General features: G+C 39.8%; 1 protein-coding gene across 2 annotated transcripts in view; it reads right to left on the reverse strand.

The window, feature by feature from the left end:
* Positions 1-20,307, reverse strand: part of aebp2 (AE binding protein 2) — a 78,163-nt gene that overhangs the window by 18,939 nt on the left and 38,917 nt on the right. For both annotated transcript variants that reach the window (XM_055652879.1, XM_055652878.1), the window contains exons 4-6: positions 15,039-15,225; positions 8,341-8,465; positions 1,270-1,337 (exon numbers count right to left, since the gene is read on the reverse strand). In XM_055652879.1, coding sequence (XP_055508854.1) covers positions 1,270-1,337; positions 8,341-8,465; positions 15,039-15,225 — 380 coding nt within the window. The remainder of the gene's footprint in view (positions 1-1,269; positions 1,338-8,340; positions 8,466-15,038; positions 15,226-20,307) is intronic.

Genomic DNA, 20,307 nt, shown 5'->3' on the forward strand with positions numbered 1-20,307 from the left:
CATTCTACCGTTGCTAAATCTACTCAGCCTGGAAAAAGTGGCATTACTCCAGGTTAAAATTGCTAGTTTTGTCCTTTTTCATTACCATGCAGATGCTGGTATACAACGAAGATAGACACAAAATGCAGGAGTAACTCAGTGGGTCAGGCAGCATCCCTGGAAAAAGGGAATAGGCGATGTTTCAGGTTGAGAAACTTCTTCAGACAAAAACAAATAATGATTGCTGCCTCCAAAATACTTCCCGACTGCCACTTTCCCCAGAGTCATTTGCACCGAGTGTTTTTCCTTCTCATTGAAGTTGCTATTTACAGGAGGGAGGCACAGTGGTGCGGCGGTAGAGCTATTGCCTTTCTGCGCCAGAGACCCGGGTTCAATCCTGACCATGGGTACTTGTTTGTACGGAGTTTGTCTGTTCTCCCCATGATATGAGTGGGCTTTCTCTGAGATTTCCAGTTTCCTCCCACCTTCCAAAAATGTACAGGTTTGTAGGTTAATTGGGTTGGTATAAAATGTAAAGTTGTCCTTAGTTTGTGTAGGGTGGTGTTAATGTGAGGGGATCGCTGGTCGGCTCAGACTCTGTGGGCCAAAACACTGTATCCCTAAACTAAATAAAAAACCCTACAGATTGAAAATGTTTTCTCGAGTGCACTTCAAGACATCTATTCAATCTATACCCTTTTTACTGCTCTAGTTAACATTAGGATCTTAGCATTACGTTATTGCTTAGGTTTTCTTCTCAGAAACTAATCCATGACTGGCTCTGCTTGTTTGGGACTTCAATCCACATGGCCTCATCTGTTGATCTTTCTCGTGTTTCATCCCTCCTTGCAGCTGTAAAAGTTTCATTAATCAATATTGCCAAGAACTTGGAAAACTCTCAGCCTCTGTCAGCCAGAAACATCCGTGCATTCGGAATCCAGAGTTCTGTAGCACAGGATAGGACCCTTCAGCCCACAATGTCTACCATGTAACCATCTAGCCGAAACAAATTTGGCTACACATATCAATTCTTGTCCCCAGGCACTATGAAGGTAACGCATCATTCAGGAATGATTCCTGTGGGCAAAGAAATTCAAACCTCCATTTAACTGTTCAATGCCCTGCTCCGTGAAACCAAGTTGTAGGTGTATCCCACAACGCACCACTGTCTCTTGTCTTCAGATGTATCCAGTGACAGTGACAAGCATCACGGAAAGCTTGCATAAAATAGTGATATTTAAATATGAATACAATTTTCAATTTGAAGACAACATTGTTTCAATGACTTACATGTCTTCGGGCGTCCAGTGAAGCAGCACTTTGACTTTTCCAGAATCTTCTTTCCTCCGTGCTATTACCTGGAAAAAATATTAAACATTTGTCCAAGTAAATCGACGGTAATTTTACAATAACACAAGCAATAAACATGGATCTGGCACAGGATTTAAATGGCACTTGCACTTTTCCCAATGAATGCTTCCCAAAATATGGAATCCAGTTAGCATGTTTAGAGATACAGCACGGAAAAGGGCCCTTTGGCGCTCCGAGTCCACGCTGACACTCGCTCATCCATTCATACTAGTTCTATGTTATCTCACTTTCGCATCCACTCCCAACAAGTCACGACCAATTTACAGAGGCCAATTAACTTACAAACTCGCATGCCTATGCCACACGAGGAAATCGGAGCATCGGAGGAAGAACGTGCAACTCAATACAGACCACACCCGAGTTAGGATTGAACTTGGGCGCCTGGCACTGGTGCATTTCTCCATTTCAAACACAATACAACTCAGACTTGTCAACTGTGAAATTTAACTCAAAAATACAAAAATATTTGAGACCTAATATATATATATCTCATATACTCACACCAACACGATCTGAAATGGCACCTATCCATGTTCTGCATAGATGTCGCCCGACCCGCTGAGTTGCTCTAACATTCTCTTTAAAAAAAAAACCCAAATCTGCAGTTTCTTGAAGAATATTGGTTTTTCGCTACACTAAGATTCAGAACAGGCCTGCATAGACTAGGTATGTTACAAAACCTACCTGAATCGTGGCTGAGCATCTGCCCCACCCCTTGTGTGTGATTTTGGCGCTGTTTGGAGGGGGCGGGTTTAAAACGCGATTTTTACTAGGCTTTTCCAATCGCAGATGTTCAGCCTAGTAAATCATTAACGGAGAATCGCTGCAAGACCCGGTCGCAAAAGCTATTATTAGTTTTATAGGCCTCGAATAATAGATATAATAGTTTTAAAAGCTCTCGTTCACTCCGCAACCTCTCGCAGCCCCAGGGTTTTATAAAGCAAACTATTAAAGGTATGTACCTTATTTTTACATTAAATGGGGCATGTATATAACCCTGTATATCAAGTTATCTATAGCGAGTAGTTCATTTTGGGCTTTTTATATCCCGCAGTATTTTTCTCGGCATTTGAGGGCACTAATCCAGCGCGATGTCAACGTTCTAAACCAGCGCGTTCCACATGAACCCACTAGAAAGCCGATTTAAATGGGCATTTATTTACAGCAATTGAACACTAAATTCCTTCCATTTGGCCTATAAATTAATGTAAATTAGATATAAAAATCATGTTATATTGTGAATTATTTGTGAATAATCTTTGGACACTTAGGCTATTTAAAAATGTTAATCTTTCCTTAAGAAATGGGCTTTTGACTATCCAAGATCACAGCTTTTTTGTAATGTCCATTGAAAATCAATAGGGAACAAGATGCTAATTTCCGAGTATGAAAATGGCCATAACCTTTTTAATACTTGAGATATGAAAGTGAATTTGGTGTCAAATTAAACTTATTGTTATGCTTTATCTGATGGGATAAATTGCAGACTTGATTTTTAAAATCTCAAAATTTTGTAACATTGCTACATAGACTTTGAAAGGAACAATAGGTGTCCAGCCATGCCCACTGAGTCCAGGATGTGGACTTGAGCATTACCTCCTGTCACTCCACATCGTCACTGGACTCCATGTAACGCTCAGCGGATGGCACCTGAAGTGTTATCATGGGCATTTCATGTCACTCACGGCTGGCAGAGGCTCAGAAAGAGATGTTTAAGTGCTACTTATGTTTTAATATTGATATTATAAAATTAAAAATATTAATATTTCATTTACTCAATTGTGGTCATTTTGATTTGTTTATGCTTGATACAGCACTTCTTATCCTTGGCCTCGACTATCAGGGTGCTACATATCAGAGCCCTGGCAGCGCTTCCTGAGGCACACGCCACTAAAATGTTGCTGGCTGCGGCCTTCCTTGCCCACCCCCGTTTAAGTGAGAGTGGCTGGGCAACACAAACAGTGACCTAGATACAGCACAACTCATCCTTGCAAGTTTATGCCACAACATTAAATTAATGAAATCATGCATATAATAAATTCTCTATGACAAAATCAACTCCATCAAAACTAAAACCAATCATAATCTTGGCTCTGTTCAACTTCAAGATGAACTCCAGATAACATTAGGCCACCAGCTCAAATGCTTATTTCTATCTCATTCCTCTTCAGACACTGTGGAACCCCCTCTTTGCCTTGATTACCTCTCGGCTGGTCTACCCAATTAGCTTTTCTCCATCATCTTACTGTAAACTTGGGACGATTGTTGGATATATTCATTCATATACATTGTGAATTACAACTGCTCCCGATCAAACAAGTGACCTTGGCGGGTCAGAAAATGCTGGAAACACAAAGCAGGACAGGCCAGTCTTTTGTGGAAGAGAAGAAATCGTAACATTTCAGGTTGGAGTTCAAGAAGATTTTCAGCATCTGCGATTTTAAATTCACTTGGGATATCCAAATTCTTCACACATAATCTTGAAGTACTTTTATTGAGAAAGTCAAAAAAAAGTGCTACTACAGTAGAATATTTTTAAACAAATCTGTTTAAAGATTGAGATTAGGTTGCCCTCTTGTGGACAAATGAACAGAACCAAATATCGCAATTTTTAGTTTACTTAAGTATTGCAAGAAAATATTTGCTACAGTAATGAACGGTGTATTGCCAATCAACATAGAATATTAAACAAACCTTATTGCTTTTATCTAAAAATGTAGCATTTCCCCCTTATCTACTTCAACAAGAACCAAAATCGTGTATGGAGTCTTTTCACTATTAACAGAGCATTGCACACATACAGGATACTGCGTAGGACCAGTCATGTCAATTGATAACCTAGGTCACAGATTTTAAAGTTCACAATATCATGAATCATGATTCAACCATTAGCCAAACTCAGAATGGATACAAGAGTTCCTGAATTCTGTAGAAAATGATTGCTTAATCAAAACTTGAACTATCAACTTAGTGACAGCACTAATTCTTGCATATACGTATTGATCAGAATTGCGCACTTCAAATTTGGAATAAAGAAGAATATCTATGCAACCCGGGGCACCCAACATTTAAGTGATGTTAGGTGAAATAGGGTATCAGACACCCATTCACTAATTTGCAAGTTGTTCCAACACTTTCAACCTCTTAACTGCAGCAGTCACTTTTTACATTCTCTGCACCTGTTCTCCAAAAGAAAGACCGACAATTATATGCCATTTTGTACTTGGTCTTAAAGGACTGGGGGGGGGGAGCAAGATGTCAACCACCGCTTTGTAAAATAAGTCTAAAAATTTATTATAATTTATGATGGAAATTAAATTGAAAAGTTATGTTGTTACATGCTTTACACAAAAAAAAAAGCCACCTCCTTCTGTTAAACTACTCATCTGCACAACACACAAATTAAGTGTTATTTATTTCCTGGCTTTTCTCCAGAATGTGGATTCATCCACAAAAGAAAGATGATGCCTATTCACATCACCACTAGATGGCACCCGGTTAATTTTCCACAGATACTAAACGAAATTGAAGGTCAAAAAAATGACTCATTTTCAAACTGCAGAGAAAAGCTATTAAAGCTGCAAAATGGCCTCAGGTTTGGAAATGATATATAGCACAAATAAACTGTTTAGGACAGGAACAGGCCTTTCAGCCCGTATTGTCAATGTTGAACACAATATCAGGTTAAACTAATCTCTGCTTGCATGTGATCCATATCAATCCATTCCCCACATATCTATTTGCCTATCTTGAAACAAGTCACACAAGACGAGGGAATAGCATGTTACTCATATGCTTTGGAGAACTGCCGTGTCATGCTGATGTAGCAAAATTGACATCTTGCCAGTTTCTGTCAATTCGAGTCTCAATAATTCCTCTTGACAAATTTCCATTCAAACAGGAGCAGTTTCAATCCATTGTGTAATTCTTAATTTAAAATGTACGGATTGAAAAATATTAAAACATTCAACCTCATGCACAGAAAGTTTTAGAAATGTGTGATGATATTGCTGCAAAGAACACTGCCACTCCAAACACAGAATATGAATTATCTGCTGCTATACAAGAAGTCACCAAAAATTAAGACATTGGATTGGTGTATAACTTTAGCAAAGGTTTATAATTGGTTCATGGCTAATAAACAATAAAACAAACTTTCAGGGTCCCGACTTGAAACGTCATTCCATGTTCTCCCAAATGCTGCCTGGCCTGCTGAGTTACTCCAGTACTTTGTGTTTTTTTTTTTTTTTTTTAAAACTTAAGCAATGACTGGTCGAGCTGTGTATATTATATCCATCTCTGCCAATGAATAATGTAGGACTATAGGTTTTGACTATAACAGAAAGAAGCTGCTGTTATGTCATGGGAAAGGTTAGTGATAAGGTAGCGACAAATTCTATTATGGCTAATTAAAGCCAAATATGTAAATCAAATGCTTGCAAAAATTCAGTTCCCAAAACAAAGATGTACACTGGAAACGGTTTTAATATTCCAACAGAATGTCACAGACATTGTATCAGTACTCAATTCATTGGATTAAAACATCTGTAATAATTTAAAAGATTTGCCCTTATTAAATCAAAATGAAGTGCCCCCAAAATTCAAGGAAAAAATCAATTCTAGAAAATGCTCCTAAGATAAGCAACTCTTACAGCCCTTCCTTGGAAACAGTTTTTTCCTCTTGATGCAGGCCAAAATCTCTAATGAATCTTCTCCTTGTAACACAATGACTTAATTGCATCATTAAATCACCATCAGTCTTGCTATTTTAAAGGTGAACAAGCACATTTTAAGTTTTGAGAGTTGCAAAGACTTAGCGAAACCATGCAAACGGCACCTTCAAATACATTGACATGCATCTGAAGTACTATTCAAAACCTGCCTCGAGTCGGAGTATAGAAGAGAGATCGACCGACTGACCAAATGGTGCCAGCACAATAACCTGGCCCTCAACACCAGCAAAACCAAGGAACTGATTGTGGACTTTGGAAGGAGTAGGAGGGGGACCCATAGCCCCGTTTATATGGTTGAAAGGGTCAAGAACTTCAAATTCCTTGGCGTGAACATCTCTGAAGATCTTTCCTGGTCCAAGAACACTAATGCAATCATAAAGAAAGCTCATCAGCGCCTCTACTTCCTGAGAAGATTACGGAGAGTCGGCATGTCAAGGAGGACTCTCTCTAACCTCTACAGGTGCACAGTAGAGAGCATGCTGACCGGTTGCATCGTGGCTTGGTTCGGCAACTTGAGCGCTCAGGAACAGAAAAGACTACAAAAAGTAGTAAACACCGCCCAGTCCATCATCGGCTCTGACCTCCCTACCATCGAGGGGATCTATCGATCTATCAAAAAGATTGGCAGCATGATCAAGGACCCACACCATCCTGGCCACGCACTCATCTCCCCGCTCCCTTCAGGTAGAAGGTACAGGAGCCTGAAGACTGCAACGTCCAGGTTCAGAAACAGCTTCTTCCCCAGAGCCATCAGGCTATTGAACTCAACTCAAACAAAACTCTGAACATTAATAGCCCATTATCTGTTTATTTGCACTTTCTCTGTTTTATTTATTCATGTGTGTATATATGTATACAATGGTATATGGGACACACTGATCTGTTTCGTATTCATGCCTTCTATAATTCTGTTGTGCTGATGCAAAGCAAGAATTTCATTGTCCTATCTGGGACACATGTCAATAAACTCTCTTGAATCTTGACATTAACACCAATACGAGGAATCTTTAGATAAATTAAATTTAAAATATGAATGAACGAGTGTCTGGGGTATAATATCGACATTTAAATGTGTGCAATCTCTAACATAAAACAAATAAAGTAAAGAGAATCTAGCTTGTTTGCTCTAAAGTGCAAGACCCTAAAAATCATAAATATTACAAATGTGGAGGCAGACATATCAGAAACAAATATTACTGCAATAACTCAATGGGACAGCACTCTTTTTCAGACAAAGGTCTGAAGGATCATGATCCAAAATGTAATTTATCCATTCCCTCCACTGAAGCTGCCTGACCCATATAATTCATTCAGCACTGTGTTTTGCTCAAGATTTGAACATCAGCAGTCTCTTATGTTTCTCCAAGTCTATATCAGCTTCAGAATATCAATCCCATTCCCCTAGACTGTTCCCTTCTCAAATGCTTACTCAGCTCCATTCCATTTCCACCACACCCAAAGACAAGTCTAGATCATAAACCACCCACTAGATCATAAACCACCCATACAACCAACTGAGCAGCTGTTAACTAAACATATGTAAAATGGACCACAGTCACTAAAACAAATATACTGTTGCCACCCCTCTATCTTTCAGTCTGGAGAAGGGTTCTGACCCAAAACGTCACCAATTTATTTTCTCCGGAGATGCTACCTGACCCACTGAGTTCCTCCAGCAGTTTGTGTCTATCTTCGGTATAAACCAGCATCTGCAGTCCTTCCTACACAAGGGAACAGTGGTGTTCTGATGCTACACAAATAGTATCAGCAGACTAGAAGAGGCAGATTAACCTTCGGGGCCTAACCAAGGGTATCCTTTGACATTATGGGAAGCTTAGGAAGAATATTGACATATGGTTACTGCTGAAATTTAGTTGTAAAATGGTAGAGTGTAGATGCAAGAATTCCAAAGAGCAGATGATGTCACAAATATCACCGAAAGGCACAAACAAGATTGCTCAAAAGGTTTTCATGTTGTTTGCTTCCTCATCATTAATGTTATGCAGACTTCTCCACCTTTTGCACTCCAGAGAGAGAAATATGACCAGGGCAAACACAATGTTACTGATATGGCTGTCTTATTCTGGTCAAAGAACAGCATGTCAAAGTGTTGTCTAATCTCCTTTAAACATTGAGGTCATTTTTATTTATGGTTGAAGTTACAGCAATTGGAAGATCAATTGGGAGCAAGAAATTTTATTAGTGAAGGAACTGTTCCATAATTGGAAGAACAAATCACTGTTAAAACTGTACTTACTGTGCTATGGAACACGACACTATGGCCATTTCCATGACTTTCAATATGGGTCGACAGATTAAAACAGATGGCACGATGTCTTATGGCATCCATTGTCTGAGCATCAAAAAAGTCATGTGGTCTTGCTGTAAAAACAAAATATCAGAAGGGCAGGTCATCAAAGCGCATACTGTAATTTTAAACAGATACTCCAGTTAAGATTATGGTGAAATACAGTTAATTTATATCGAACATGTTAAACAATTAAAATTGCAAAATTGGTCAATACTGAGGAATTCTAGCCTAAGTGACAGCTCAGCATCTTAGATAAGGTGAACAAATGATTTACCATACTGAAACATACAGAAGTCATAACATAGTACACTAGCTGAAAGCGGATGAAATGGGAGTGTGCAAAATTGGTATACCAATGCCATTTACAGGTTTAAGAACGCATTTGTATGCCATTTAATTAAGAATTCATATGCTGTTCCTCCCATAACACCAACCCCCAGAAAAATTAAATCTTATGGAACAGCATCAGAACAGCTCCTTCAGCACACAATGTTCGTACTGTACACGGTGCTAAGTTAAATCAATCTCCTCTGCAGGCACATAATCGATATCCCACCATTTCCTATATAACTTCGTGCTGATCTAAAAGTATCTTAAATGCAACAACGATCACAACCGCTTCCACCACCACCACCCCAGGCAATGCGTTGCAGGCAAACACTATTCTTTGTGTGAACAACTTTCCCTGCACATCTCCTTTCAACCGCTCCTCTTACCCTCAAATTTATGGCCTCTGGTCTTTGACATTTCCACCCTGAGAAAAAGGTACCAAAACTCAAAATGTATTTTCCTCCTTGGCTCCAGCAACCCAAATTCACAGCTAGCTTCTGACAAATACAAACATTTTATCTCAACCAAAATATACCTGATCTTCTCACAACCACGCAACATGCAGAAACTCATGATACAAAGCCTGCAATGCATCTCTCTACCAACTATGCTGATTAGTGCAGCTTGCTTTCCTTTTGAAAGATGGCCATGTCATAACAGAGGATAGAGGACCTATTGTTAAATACCCATTTGCAAATGTTATTACGACATAATGTAGGATTTAATTTGAACATAGATTATAGATTATATTCAAGCCTCCAGGAATTAATAATGGCTTCATAACCAAACAAGCAAAATATGTAGAAATCGTGGGTCGTAGCAAGATACACCAAATAATCCATGTCAACCATCAAGTGAACTATACTTGGAACTAGGAAAAAGGGTCCCAATCTGAAATGTCACCTAACCATTTTCTCCAGAGATACTGTCTGGCCCACTGAATTACTCCAGCATTTTGTCTAATTTTTGGAGCTATGGTTTATTGGTGTCACATGTTCCGAGATAGTGGAATATTGTGCTATCCAGTCAAATCATGCAATACACATGTGCAATCAACTCATACACAAGTACATCCAATGATGGGAAGAGAAAAATAGCCAGAGTACAGAATATAATGTTCCAGCCTTGTAGCGCACAGATGCAGAGAAAGTGCAGATTTAAAAAAAAGTTTAAGGACTGCAAATGAGAAAGGTTGAAAGATTAGAACTACACCCAGAGCATGGGTGGGTCATTCAATAGTCTGATAACTGTCTAATGAAGTAGAAGCATTGATGTGCTTTCATGGCCAGTTTCAATGAGATTGGTCCAGGATAAATTGTTGATAGTTAAGTCTAATACTGTGAAGCTCTCGTCTACCATTACTTCGGCATCATTGACACTGATCGAGGCGTGTACTTCACCTTGATACCTGAAGTCAATAACTAGCTCGTTAGAGCTAGCTCCTAAGATTCCAGCATCAGCAAATCCTTATCTCATGACAGTGCTAAACTGGTAAATTTAGAAAGCAACTTGATCCATTCAAAGCAATCAATTTCAGGAGTTCATATCACCCCATAACAACATAGGAGTCCAATTTGTCATCCAATCCTCACCAGACTAATCAGAGTGCTCATTCAATAGTCACTGTAAAATTAAAAAAAACAAAAAACAAAAGCACAGGTAGCAGAGCTGGTGGAGCTGCTGCCTCATAGCGCTGGAGACCTGGGTTCGATCCAGACTTCAGGTGTGGTTTGTTTGTTCTCCCTGTGATGCACGGGATTCCTCTGGGTGCTCCTGTTTCTGCCCACATCCCAAAGACATGAGATTGTGTAGATTAATTGTCACTAGTGTGTAGGAAGTAGATGAGAAGGTGGGACAACATTGAAGTACTGTGAGTGGGTGATCAAGGAGTCAGCGTGATCGGAAGGGCAAATATGTGTTTCCATGCTGTATCTCTATTAAACTAAACTAAATAGTGTTTTTGTAGGAAGGAACTGCCGATGCTCATTTAAACCAAAGATAGACACAAAAAACTGGAGAAACTCAGCGGGTCAGCAACAGATTTGATTTTGAGCTGATCTCAATATATAACCTTCTTAATGTAGGATTCAATCAAAAATTGCAGTGGGCACTACAATAAAACCACAGTAAATATAGCTGAATAACTTCACTGGTTATCAATCCTTTTTCCTCAAGCCTCTCCATAATCTTAATTTCAATTATGCTCAGTTGCAGATGGGAGAACCAATGGATTATTTGCAGTTACGACTTACGACGGTCAGATGGAAGGGTCGTCCAAAACTAGGTAGGTTCATCTGTGCAAGAAACGGCAAACAATCGAGAAGGAATGGGTGACGTTTCAGGTCAAGACCAGTTCGATCCAAAACATCACCCATTCCTTCTCTCCAGAGATGCTGCCTGTCCTGCTCAGTTTCTCCAACATTGTGTCATATCTTCAATTTAAGCCAGCATCTGCAGTTCTTTCCTCCACATGTTTATCGGCTTTGAAGTTTCATATTACTGAACCACTGGTACCAGGTTTCAGCGTGCAACTGAAGCTCAAAGGTTCAAAGGGTATATTGTCACGTGTACCAATTAAGGTACAGTGATACATCCAAAACAGGTTTCATCATTCAGAGTGATGTTTAGAACCAAAGTTTAAAGTATGCAAAAAGAAAAAGGCTGATAAGACATGAGAATTAAAAATTGGGAATAAGGAAATAAACCTGAAATCACAAAATATCTCATAAGGATCTCACAAAGCTGAGGAGGTGGAACCTAATATAATATTTAAAAAATATACGTGGAAATATATATCCTAAGGACCTGATGATTTACAATTTTGAAAAAGTGGAGTTCTCTGGTTATTATCTTTCAAATGTCTATATATTCTGTAATTGCTCCCATGGATTAGAGGGCAGAAAATGTGACCCCACTATTTATCGGAAAAGGGGTTATGCAAAAAAAAAAAAAAAAAAGGCAGTCGGCAATGAACATAATGAAAACAGCTTGAAAATAAAATAATTGAGTTGAGGCAACATGGATTTATTAAACGGAACTCATGTTTGACTAATGTGCCAGAGTTCTTTGAAATTTAACTGGAATAAAAGTGGAACCAGTTGTGATAAATGTAGAACCAGTAAACGGCATGAATTTAAAAATTTTGGAAGCCTTTCAATGTGGTCTTACATAGGGAGATTGATCAACAAAGGTAGAGCACATCACATATAGATATGGATTTGGAATTAATTATGAGACAAAAACATGGGGTGTAAATGGATCCTTCAGGTAGGCAGGTTGTGACTAGTGGAATACTACAATATCGATGCCCTCAATTCTTCTCAATCTGTACAAGCTATTTGATCAGGGGGACTGAATATAATACTGCTAAGCTTGCTGACAATACTAAATTAGGTGGCAGAGAATGTCACGGAGGAGAAATCAGAGGGTTACAGACAAGCCAAGTGGGCAAAACTATGGTTGATCGTATACAGTGAGGTAATATAAAGTTATCTATTTTACAGAAAATCAATTTGTTAATTACAGTATGATGGGGGTGATGCACATGCCCAAAAGGAACATAGGCACATTTGTATACAAGATAAAGGGCAACATGCAAGTGCAGCGTGATATATCAGCCTTTATTACACATGGATCCAAATACATAAGCGAAGAGATTTTATCGTGACCAAATAGGGCACTAATGAAACCACGCCAGGTGGTACTGTGTATGGATTTGGTGATCTTACACAAGAAAGGATCAACTTGTCATAATAGTGCAGCGACGATGCCCTAGATGAGTTCCAGGGATGGCAGGGTGACGATACGGGCAGAAATCAAGTAGATTTACACTATATTTCCCAGATTTTAGAAGTTTGCAGGTTCTCATTAAAACATAAAATTCTTATCAGCTCAATGCAGGGGAGGATATTTCCACTGGCTAAGAATAATGGCATTTAGGAAGAGACAATGATTTGAAAATACCAACTTTTACTTTCTTTAGCTGCTAGAATTGGATGATCAAGACTCCAGCATTAAAAAATAACTGGGGGGGGGAGGGTCATTGTTTTTGCCTGTAATTTTACATTTAGCAGTAATTTAACAATTAGTAATTGAAAATTTAGCAGTATTGGATGTTTAATGAGCTGGCTGGATTATTAGATACTGCTGTTTAAAAAAAACTTGCAACTCTCCCAGGCACTCAATTCAACAGCAAGTTCATGCAAACCCTGATATGGAAATTATAACAAACCTGGCTGTGGTTTCTGGAAACCAACTTGGCTTTCCACATCACAGCCAAGCATCACCTTTTCATCTCCAGAAATACTCTGTTTAATTTTAGTCAAGATAGACAGAAATTTAGCCCATCGTTGCTGCTATTCAAAATGCTATTTAATTAACCTCACACTCTCACTATCTCTAGAATGATAGTTATTTCATTTAATATTCATTCAATTTCAATTTGAAAATTATGGTTAATTCTGCTTCACCATCTAGTAATGCATTCTCGTTAACAATTCACTATGTTAAAAAAAAAATCTCCTTTTTCTCAATTGCCAAAAATATAATCCATCGTCAATGGAAACAATTACCAGTGTATATTCTATCAAAACTACCTTGAATACCTCTAAAATGTTCCTCATAACTGCTACTCTTTTAAGGAGAATATCAAGTTTATTGGTGTCTTCATTCAGCAGAAACGTATTTAGTACCATTCTGGTAAATGCTCTTTAGATCTTGCAAGGTCTTGACATTCATCTTAGTGTGCATTAGGTTCCTGAATGCATTAATATTGATCATGTTGAAGCTTGCTTCTCTCATTCCTTACGCAGTTTATGAAGAGGTCATCAACATTTCTGCCTTTTTGCCCCGAGCCTCCTCCAATGCCGGAGAGGGCACAGGCAAACTGGGGGAACAACACCTCATATTCCTCTTGGGCATTTTACAACGCAATGCTACCAACATTGAGTTCCACAATTTTAGGTAAATAACTGTTCAGCACCTCACTCCATCCCTGTGCCCCACCTCAATATGCATCCAATACTCTTTCCCTCCATTGTCTCTTTCCACCTATACCCCTTCCTCTGACTTGACATTTCACACTCCTCATTATTTCAGGGCCCTTTTTTTTCATTTCATTCCTGGTCTTTTCCAACAATCTGCCAATTAAATCCCCCCACACTTGCATCCACCTCTCACAAGCCAGGCTTTTTCCCCCCACCAATCAGTTTGAAAAAGAGCTCCGAAACATCACCTAACCATGTTCCCCAGAGAAGCTGCCTGATCTGGCCAGTCACTCCAGCATTTTATCCTTTTTCATCTAATTTTGAATTACTTTCAATAACAGATGTTCATCTCCTTTTGAAGAAGAATAGTCTTAAATCATCCACGTCTGCTTCTTCGATCAAGTGGAGCTTGGTGAGAATAAGCTTAATGAGAGGTGACAAGTCAAGTGAAGCATTATTTTACATGAACTACTTATATTTCCATAACAAGAAAATCTCCACTTGGCTACATGCCCGAATAAAGCATTCCCGTTGAGCAAAGCCAAACTGCATTTGTCAGAGCCCTCAGATTGAGCTGCATTAGTTCTGCACCATTCCACAAGAAAATAAGTTACTCAAGAGACTTGAAACAGTGCTAAACTTTATGGCTTGCTCAGTCACTTCAAATATGAACTATACAAAATTAGTCTTGATTCACATGTAAGCCAGAGTAGGCTGCAGTAAATGCTCTTTCATGATGGACAACCATAAACCATATTTTGAAATTGGAATGAATGGGGTAGACAAATCGGACCACGAATAGGCACAGACATACATCTTTTGTTCTACATGCTCTCAACCACAATTCATTCTCCACATGAATATTTCCTACACCAGCCACCTCCAAAATCACAGGCAATATTATATCCAAAATACAGCCTAAAATTACATTGCCCATGACATGCAACCATAAGGAACTTCCATGTTTAATTCCGGAAGAATTAGAAGTAAAATAAAGAGGTTTCCCTGTATTACGCCTTTCAGCTTCAACCACCTGATGCAGGGCATCAACTACTGAAAACAACAATGCAGCAATGAAGCATTGTCATAGACTCATGCTACATGGAAACAGGCCCGTCATCCCAAATCTGTCATGCCCACCAAGATGTCTCATCTAAGCTAGTTTAACTTGCCCGTGTTTAAACCATATTCCTCTAAACCTTTCCTATCCATGTACCTATCCAGATGTCCAAAATGTTATAGCACCCAAGGAAGAATAATAATAAAGTTGAAAAACTTGGCTTATGAGGAACACCGAATAGTGGTTACTCACAGGTTTAAAAAACTTACGTAGTGAACGCCGTCGCTTATTTTTTAGTCTCCTTCGTTTATTCATTACTGCTTTTGAAGGGGATTCCTCCTTGACTTTCGGCTGACTAGTAACCTTTGCAGAGTTTTGTTGGCTGAAGTGAGTGGGAACATGACGAGCAAGGCCGCCTTGAGATGCAAAGCTCGCAGTGCATCCACCAACAACACACTGAAAAAAAGAGCAAAAAATTATTAGGGCAAAATGAAAATCACCATAAATTCACGGAAAATTCTGAATGTTGAACAAATGCAATTGTTATGATTAACTGCAGAATGATTGCAGCTTTAAATTCCACTCAACCATGCTTCAAAAAAAATCGCTTCAGATAAACTATCTGATGTGAATAAACTGTTTATTAAACACTTGATGCCAATTCACATCTCCAGTTACCTCCCACATTCAAAAGATGTGCCGATTTGTAGGTTAATTGGCTTCAGTAAAATTATCCAGTATATGTAGGATAGAACTAGTGTGAACAGGTGATCGCTGGTTGGCGCTGAGTCGGTGGGCTGAAGAGGCTGTGCCTCTAAAACAAAAATCTATAGATAAAGTGCAGGAACAAACGTGTAAGGGCTGCAGCAAGGTAGGGACTGGAAGACTGGCACTATAATCTTAGCTTAGGAGAGGTCTCTTCAGTTATCTAATCACAGCATCTCATGGTAGGTTCTTTCAAGCTTTTGTATTGTCTGGCCAACCAGACATGCAAGAAGAGAGAATGATCCATCATCGACCCGAAACGTCGCCTATTTCCTTCGCTCCATAGATGCTGCCTCACCCGCAGAGTTTCTCCAGCATTTTTGTCTACCTTCATTATGTTGGATGCTTTCCCAACATAGCATGAAGTGCAGGTGGAGTAGGTGGGGAAGACTGGTTTGTGTGATGGTGGACTGGGATGCAGCCACAACCAAAGATCGTAGAGGGACAAGATAGACCACTCCTTCGAAATTCAATGGGCTGACGTGTAGTACGCAACGGAACGTCACGGCCGCCATTTGTTACAGCGACACTCGACTTCCGGTATTCCACCCGCTGTGATTCAAAGCAAAGATTATAGAGCTCCGCTATAATCTTTGATCCAAAGCAAAGATCCTCAAGTATCTTGTAGCGGGAACAGACCCCTCCTTTGTGTAGTTTCCCTTGCATTGTATTGCTTTAACACACACTGCAAAAAATTAAATTTAACGTATATATATTTAATATATTTATATGAATGTGTGTCTGTGTGTGAGAGGCTTAGAATAATAGTTTATTCTCATGATCAGAAGCTACTTTGATTTAAATAATCGCTATTAATTTATTTGTCTTGTAAGATGATATACATAAACCATAAAGGCAATTATATATATAATTATATAGTAATAATATATATGCATATATATATTTACACACACATATATATACACATACAATATACACACACATATATATACACATACATACATGCACATACAAATGCACACATACAAATGGATACATTTATATGCATACATACACACATATTATATATGACATACATGATATACACACATTTTGTTACATATATATTTATACATATGATTAACATGTAGAGGAACCAACGAGAGAGCAGGCTATTTTAGACTGGGTATTGAGGAGGAGGGTTAGTTAGCAATCTGTTGTCTGCCCCCTTGGGCAAGAGTGACCATAATATGGTTGAGTTCTTCATTAGGCAGGCAGTGACTAGTGGGGTACCGCAAGGCTCAGTGCTGGGACCCCACCTATTTACAATATATATTAATGATCTGGATGAGGGAATTGAAGGCAATATCTCCAAGTTTGCGGATGACACTAAGCTGGGGGACAGTGTTAGCTGTGAGGAGGATGCTAGGAGACTGCAAGGTGACTTGGATAGGCTGGGTGAGTGGGCAAATGTTTGGCAGATGCAGTATAATGTGGATAAATGTGAGGTTATCCATTTTGGTGGCAAAAACAGGAAAGCAGACTATTATCTAAATGGCGGCCGACTAGGAAAAGGGGAGATGCAGCGAGACCTGGGTGTCATGGTACACCAGTCATTGAAAGTAGGCATGCAGGTGCAGCAGGCAGTGAAGAAAGCGAATGGTATGTTAGCTTTCATAGCGAAAGGATTTGAGTATAGGAGCAGGGAGTTTCTACTGCAGTTGTACAGGGTCTTGGTGAGACCACACCTGGAGTATTGCGTACAGTTTTGGTCTCCAAATCTGAGGAAGGACATTATTGCCATAGAGGGAGTGCAGAGAAGGTTCACCAGACTGATTCCTGGGATGTCAGGACTGTCTTATGAAGAAAGACTGGATACACTTGGTTTATACTCTCTAGAATTTAGGAGATTGAGAGGGGATCTTATAGAAACTTACAAAATTCTTAAGGGGTTGGACAGACTAGATGCAGGAAGATTGCTCCCGATGTTGGGGAAGTCCAGGACAAGGGGTCACAGCTTAAGGATAAGGGGGAAATCCTTTAAAACCGAGATGAGAAGAACCTTTTTCACACAGAGAGTGGTGAATCTCTGGAACTCTCTGCCGCAGAGGGTAGTCGAGGCCAGTTCATTGGCTATATTTAAGAGGGAGTTAGATGTGGCCCTTGTGGCTAAGGGGATCAGAGGGTATGGAGAGAAGGCAGGTACGGGATACTGAGTTGGATGGTCAGCCATGATCATATTGAATGGCGGTGCAGGCTCGAAGGGACGAATGGCCTACTCCTGCACCTAATTTCTATGTTTCTATTATTTTCAACGATCAATAGATTTACGATCAGTTCCTGTGGATTGGAGGATAGCTAATGCTATCCCACTTTTCAAGAAAGGAGCGAGAGAGAAAATGGGGAATTACAGACCAGTTAGCCTGACTTCTTTGGTGGTGTGAAAGATGCTGGAGTCAATTATTAAAGATGTAATAATGGGGCATTTGGATAGCAGTAAAAGCATTAGTCCAAGTCAACATGGATTTATGATTTTACAATGCATTTAAGCCTCTCCCATTTTTATGAGATTAATTCCTGGAATATGCAGGAAGTTTATTGTACCCTAGTGCTACTTGCCTGAACAATGGATGATATATCACTTAAATGCAATTGTTTTCAGTTGTGTGGAGAGACCTGTATATTGAAAATGTGTTTTGCCTCTAATATGTCAATTTACCTTAAATGTAGAAGAGCTTATTAAAATCTTCTTACAAAGACAATTAAGTATTTTCTATCTATCCTTTTTTGGACCCAAGGCATAGCAGAGCTGCCAACTCTCACGAAGAGGTAAGGGAGGGAGAGATGGAAGGGTGGGAGGGAGGGGAAGGGGAGGAGATCGCGAAGAGAGGGGGGAGAGAGAGAGAGAGAAGATCGAGAGAAGAGAGGGGAGCGAGAGATCGAGAGGAGGGGAGAGAGCGATCGAGAGAAGAGAGGGAGAAGGGGGGAGAGGGAGAAGGGGGAGAGGGAGAAGGGGAAAGGGGGGGGACAGGGCGAAGGGGGACAGGGACAAGGGGGAGAGGGAGAAGGGGGAGGGAGAAGGGGAAAGGGGGGGACAGGGAGAAGGGGGGAGGGAGAAGGGGACAGGGACAAGGGGGAGAGGGAGAAGGGGGAGAGGGAGAGTGGAACGATAGCACATTATAACGCGCAGCCGTCCCATTCCGACCAAAGATTATAGAGCAGAGCTCCACTAGTATCTTTGATTGCGGCCGCCGCCACCGAACCCCCCGACCCACCATTGCACCCAAAGATGATAGAGCAGAGTTATATAATATTTGATTGCACCCTTCTTCACGGCGGGCTTGTGATGTCTTGTATGTATGTGAGTGTTGTTTGCTATGTCCCTATGTTCGAGGAATATAATGGGTAACAGCCGCCCATTCTCGGACTCGAAAAATCTCCTGGTCACTGGACCTGATGTGCCCGCGTGCCATATTGTGCAGACTAATCCCTTACAAAACAAAACCAAAAACGTACAGAAGTGTTAAAATTGTCTTTATTATTATGGTGAGTAAAGAACTATTAAAAATAAGTCTAAGAACTTTCTAATGTACCGACTAATGTTTCCCAATGGCCGTTGATGGGAGAACAGAAAATACCATTTTCACGACAGAATATCGACTGAAAATAATAAAAATATTTTCTCACCTTTCTTTTTTATTGGGGAACCTAAAGAATGACAGGTTGGGTCGTTTAGATTTACGATTAGAATACTTGATAGCGGAGCAGTGAGATGAAGATTTAGCTGAGGACGCCATTACAGCCCAATAAATGCTTAACAATATGGCGTCGACGGTCACACACGTCATACTACGCGTTTTTCGAGGAGTGGTCTATCTTGTCCCTCTACGATCTTTGGCCACAACTCTGCTATTTCTTGAGTCATTGAGCAGCTACCACAGCAAGCTGTAATGCATTCCAATAGGATGCTTTTTACTGTGCATCTGTACAAGTTATTAAGAGTAGTTGGAGATGCTGAACTACAGCAGAGGCATTAGGTGCGCTTTCAAGGCTTCAATGTGGTTCATCCAGGACAAATTGTTAGTGATATATACACCTAGAAACTTGAAGCTCTCAACCATCTCTATTTCAGCACCACTGAGATGTATGTACACCTTTTGCTGACATTGATGACGAACCTTTGTTTTGCAGGGAGAGGGAGAAGAGGAGGGGGAGGTTGTTGTCTTGACACCATGTTACTAATCTCTCCATCTCCTTCCTGTACTAGACCTGGACATTGTGCAAGAACCAACACACTACAGGGGTGTCAGCCGCAAACTTCTATGTATGTTGGAGCAGAATTTAGCTGCATAATTGAGAGTGCATCGAAAATATAGCAAGGGGCTGAAAATGCGGCGCATCAGTATTGAGACGAGAGGAGTAGGTATAAATTGAGATACGGTTTAGTTTTGATGTGTGCAAACTTTAATGTTTCTGCCAAATATATTCAAGGGAAACCATAGATATATTGAGATGCGCTGCTCAGTTTACAGGAATGCTACGATACAAATGGTCATCATCCAAGGACAATTTGCATGGTCAGTATAACATTCTTTTGAGAGCATATTCATAGTACAGATATGATAAATGTATTCCTGCTGGCAAGATGATCCAGAAGAATAGGATAAATTATTTAAATTAAATGCATGTTATACAACCACAGTTATGCAAGCACTAGACAAAATCTGCAATCAGCTTCAATAAAAACCATTGACCTAACGGGTAAAACAGATTATTTATTTAGAAAAGCATCATGTGATCAAAAGCAAAGTTAGAAAATAGTGGAGCTGAAAA

The sequence above is a fragment of the Leucoraja erinacea genome, chromosome 22 (assembly GCF_028641065.1).
Source record: "Leucoraja erinacea ecotype New England chromosome 22, Leri_hhj_1, whole genome shotgun sequence".
Taxonomy (NCBI): domain Eukaryota; kingdom Metazoa; phylum Chordata; class Chondrichthyes; order Rajiformes; family Rajidae; genus Leucoraja; species Leucoraja erinaceus.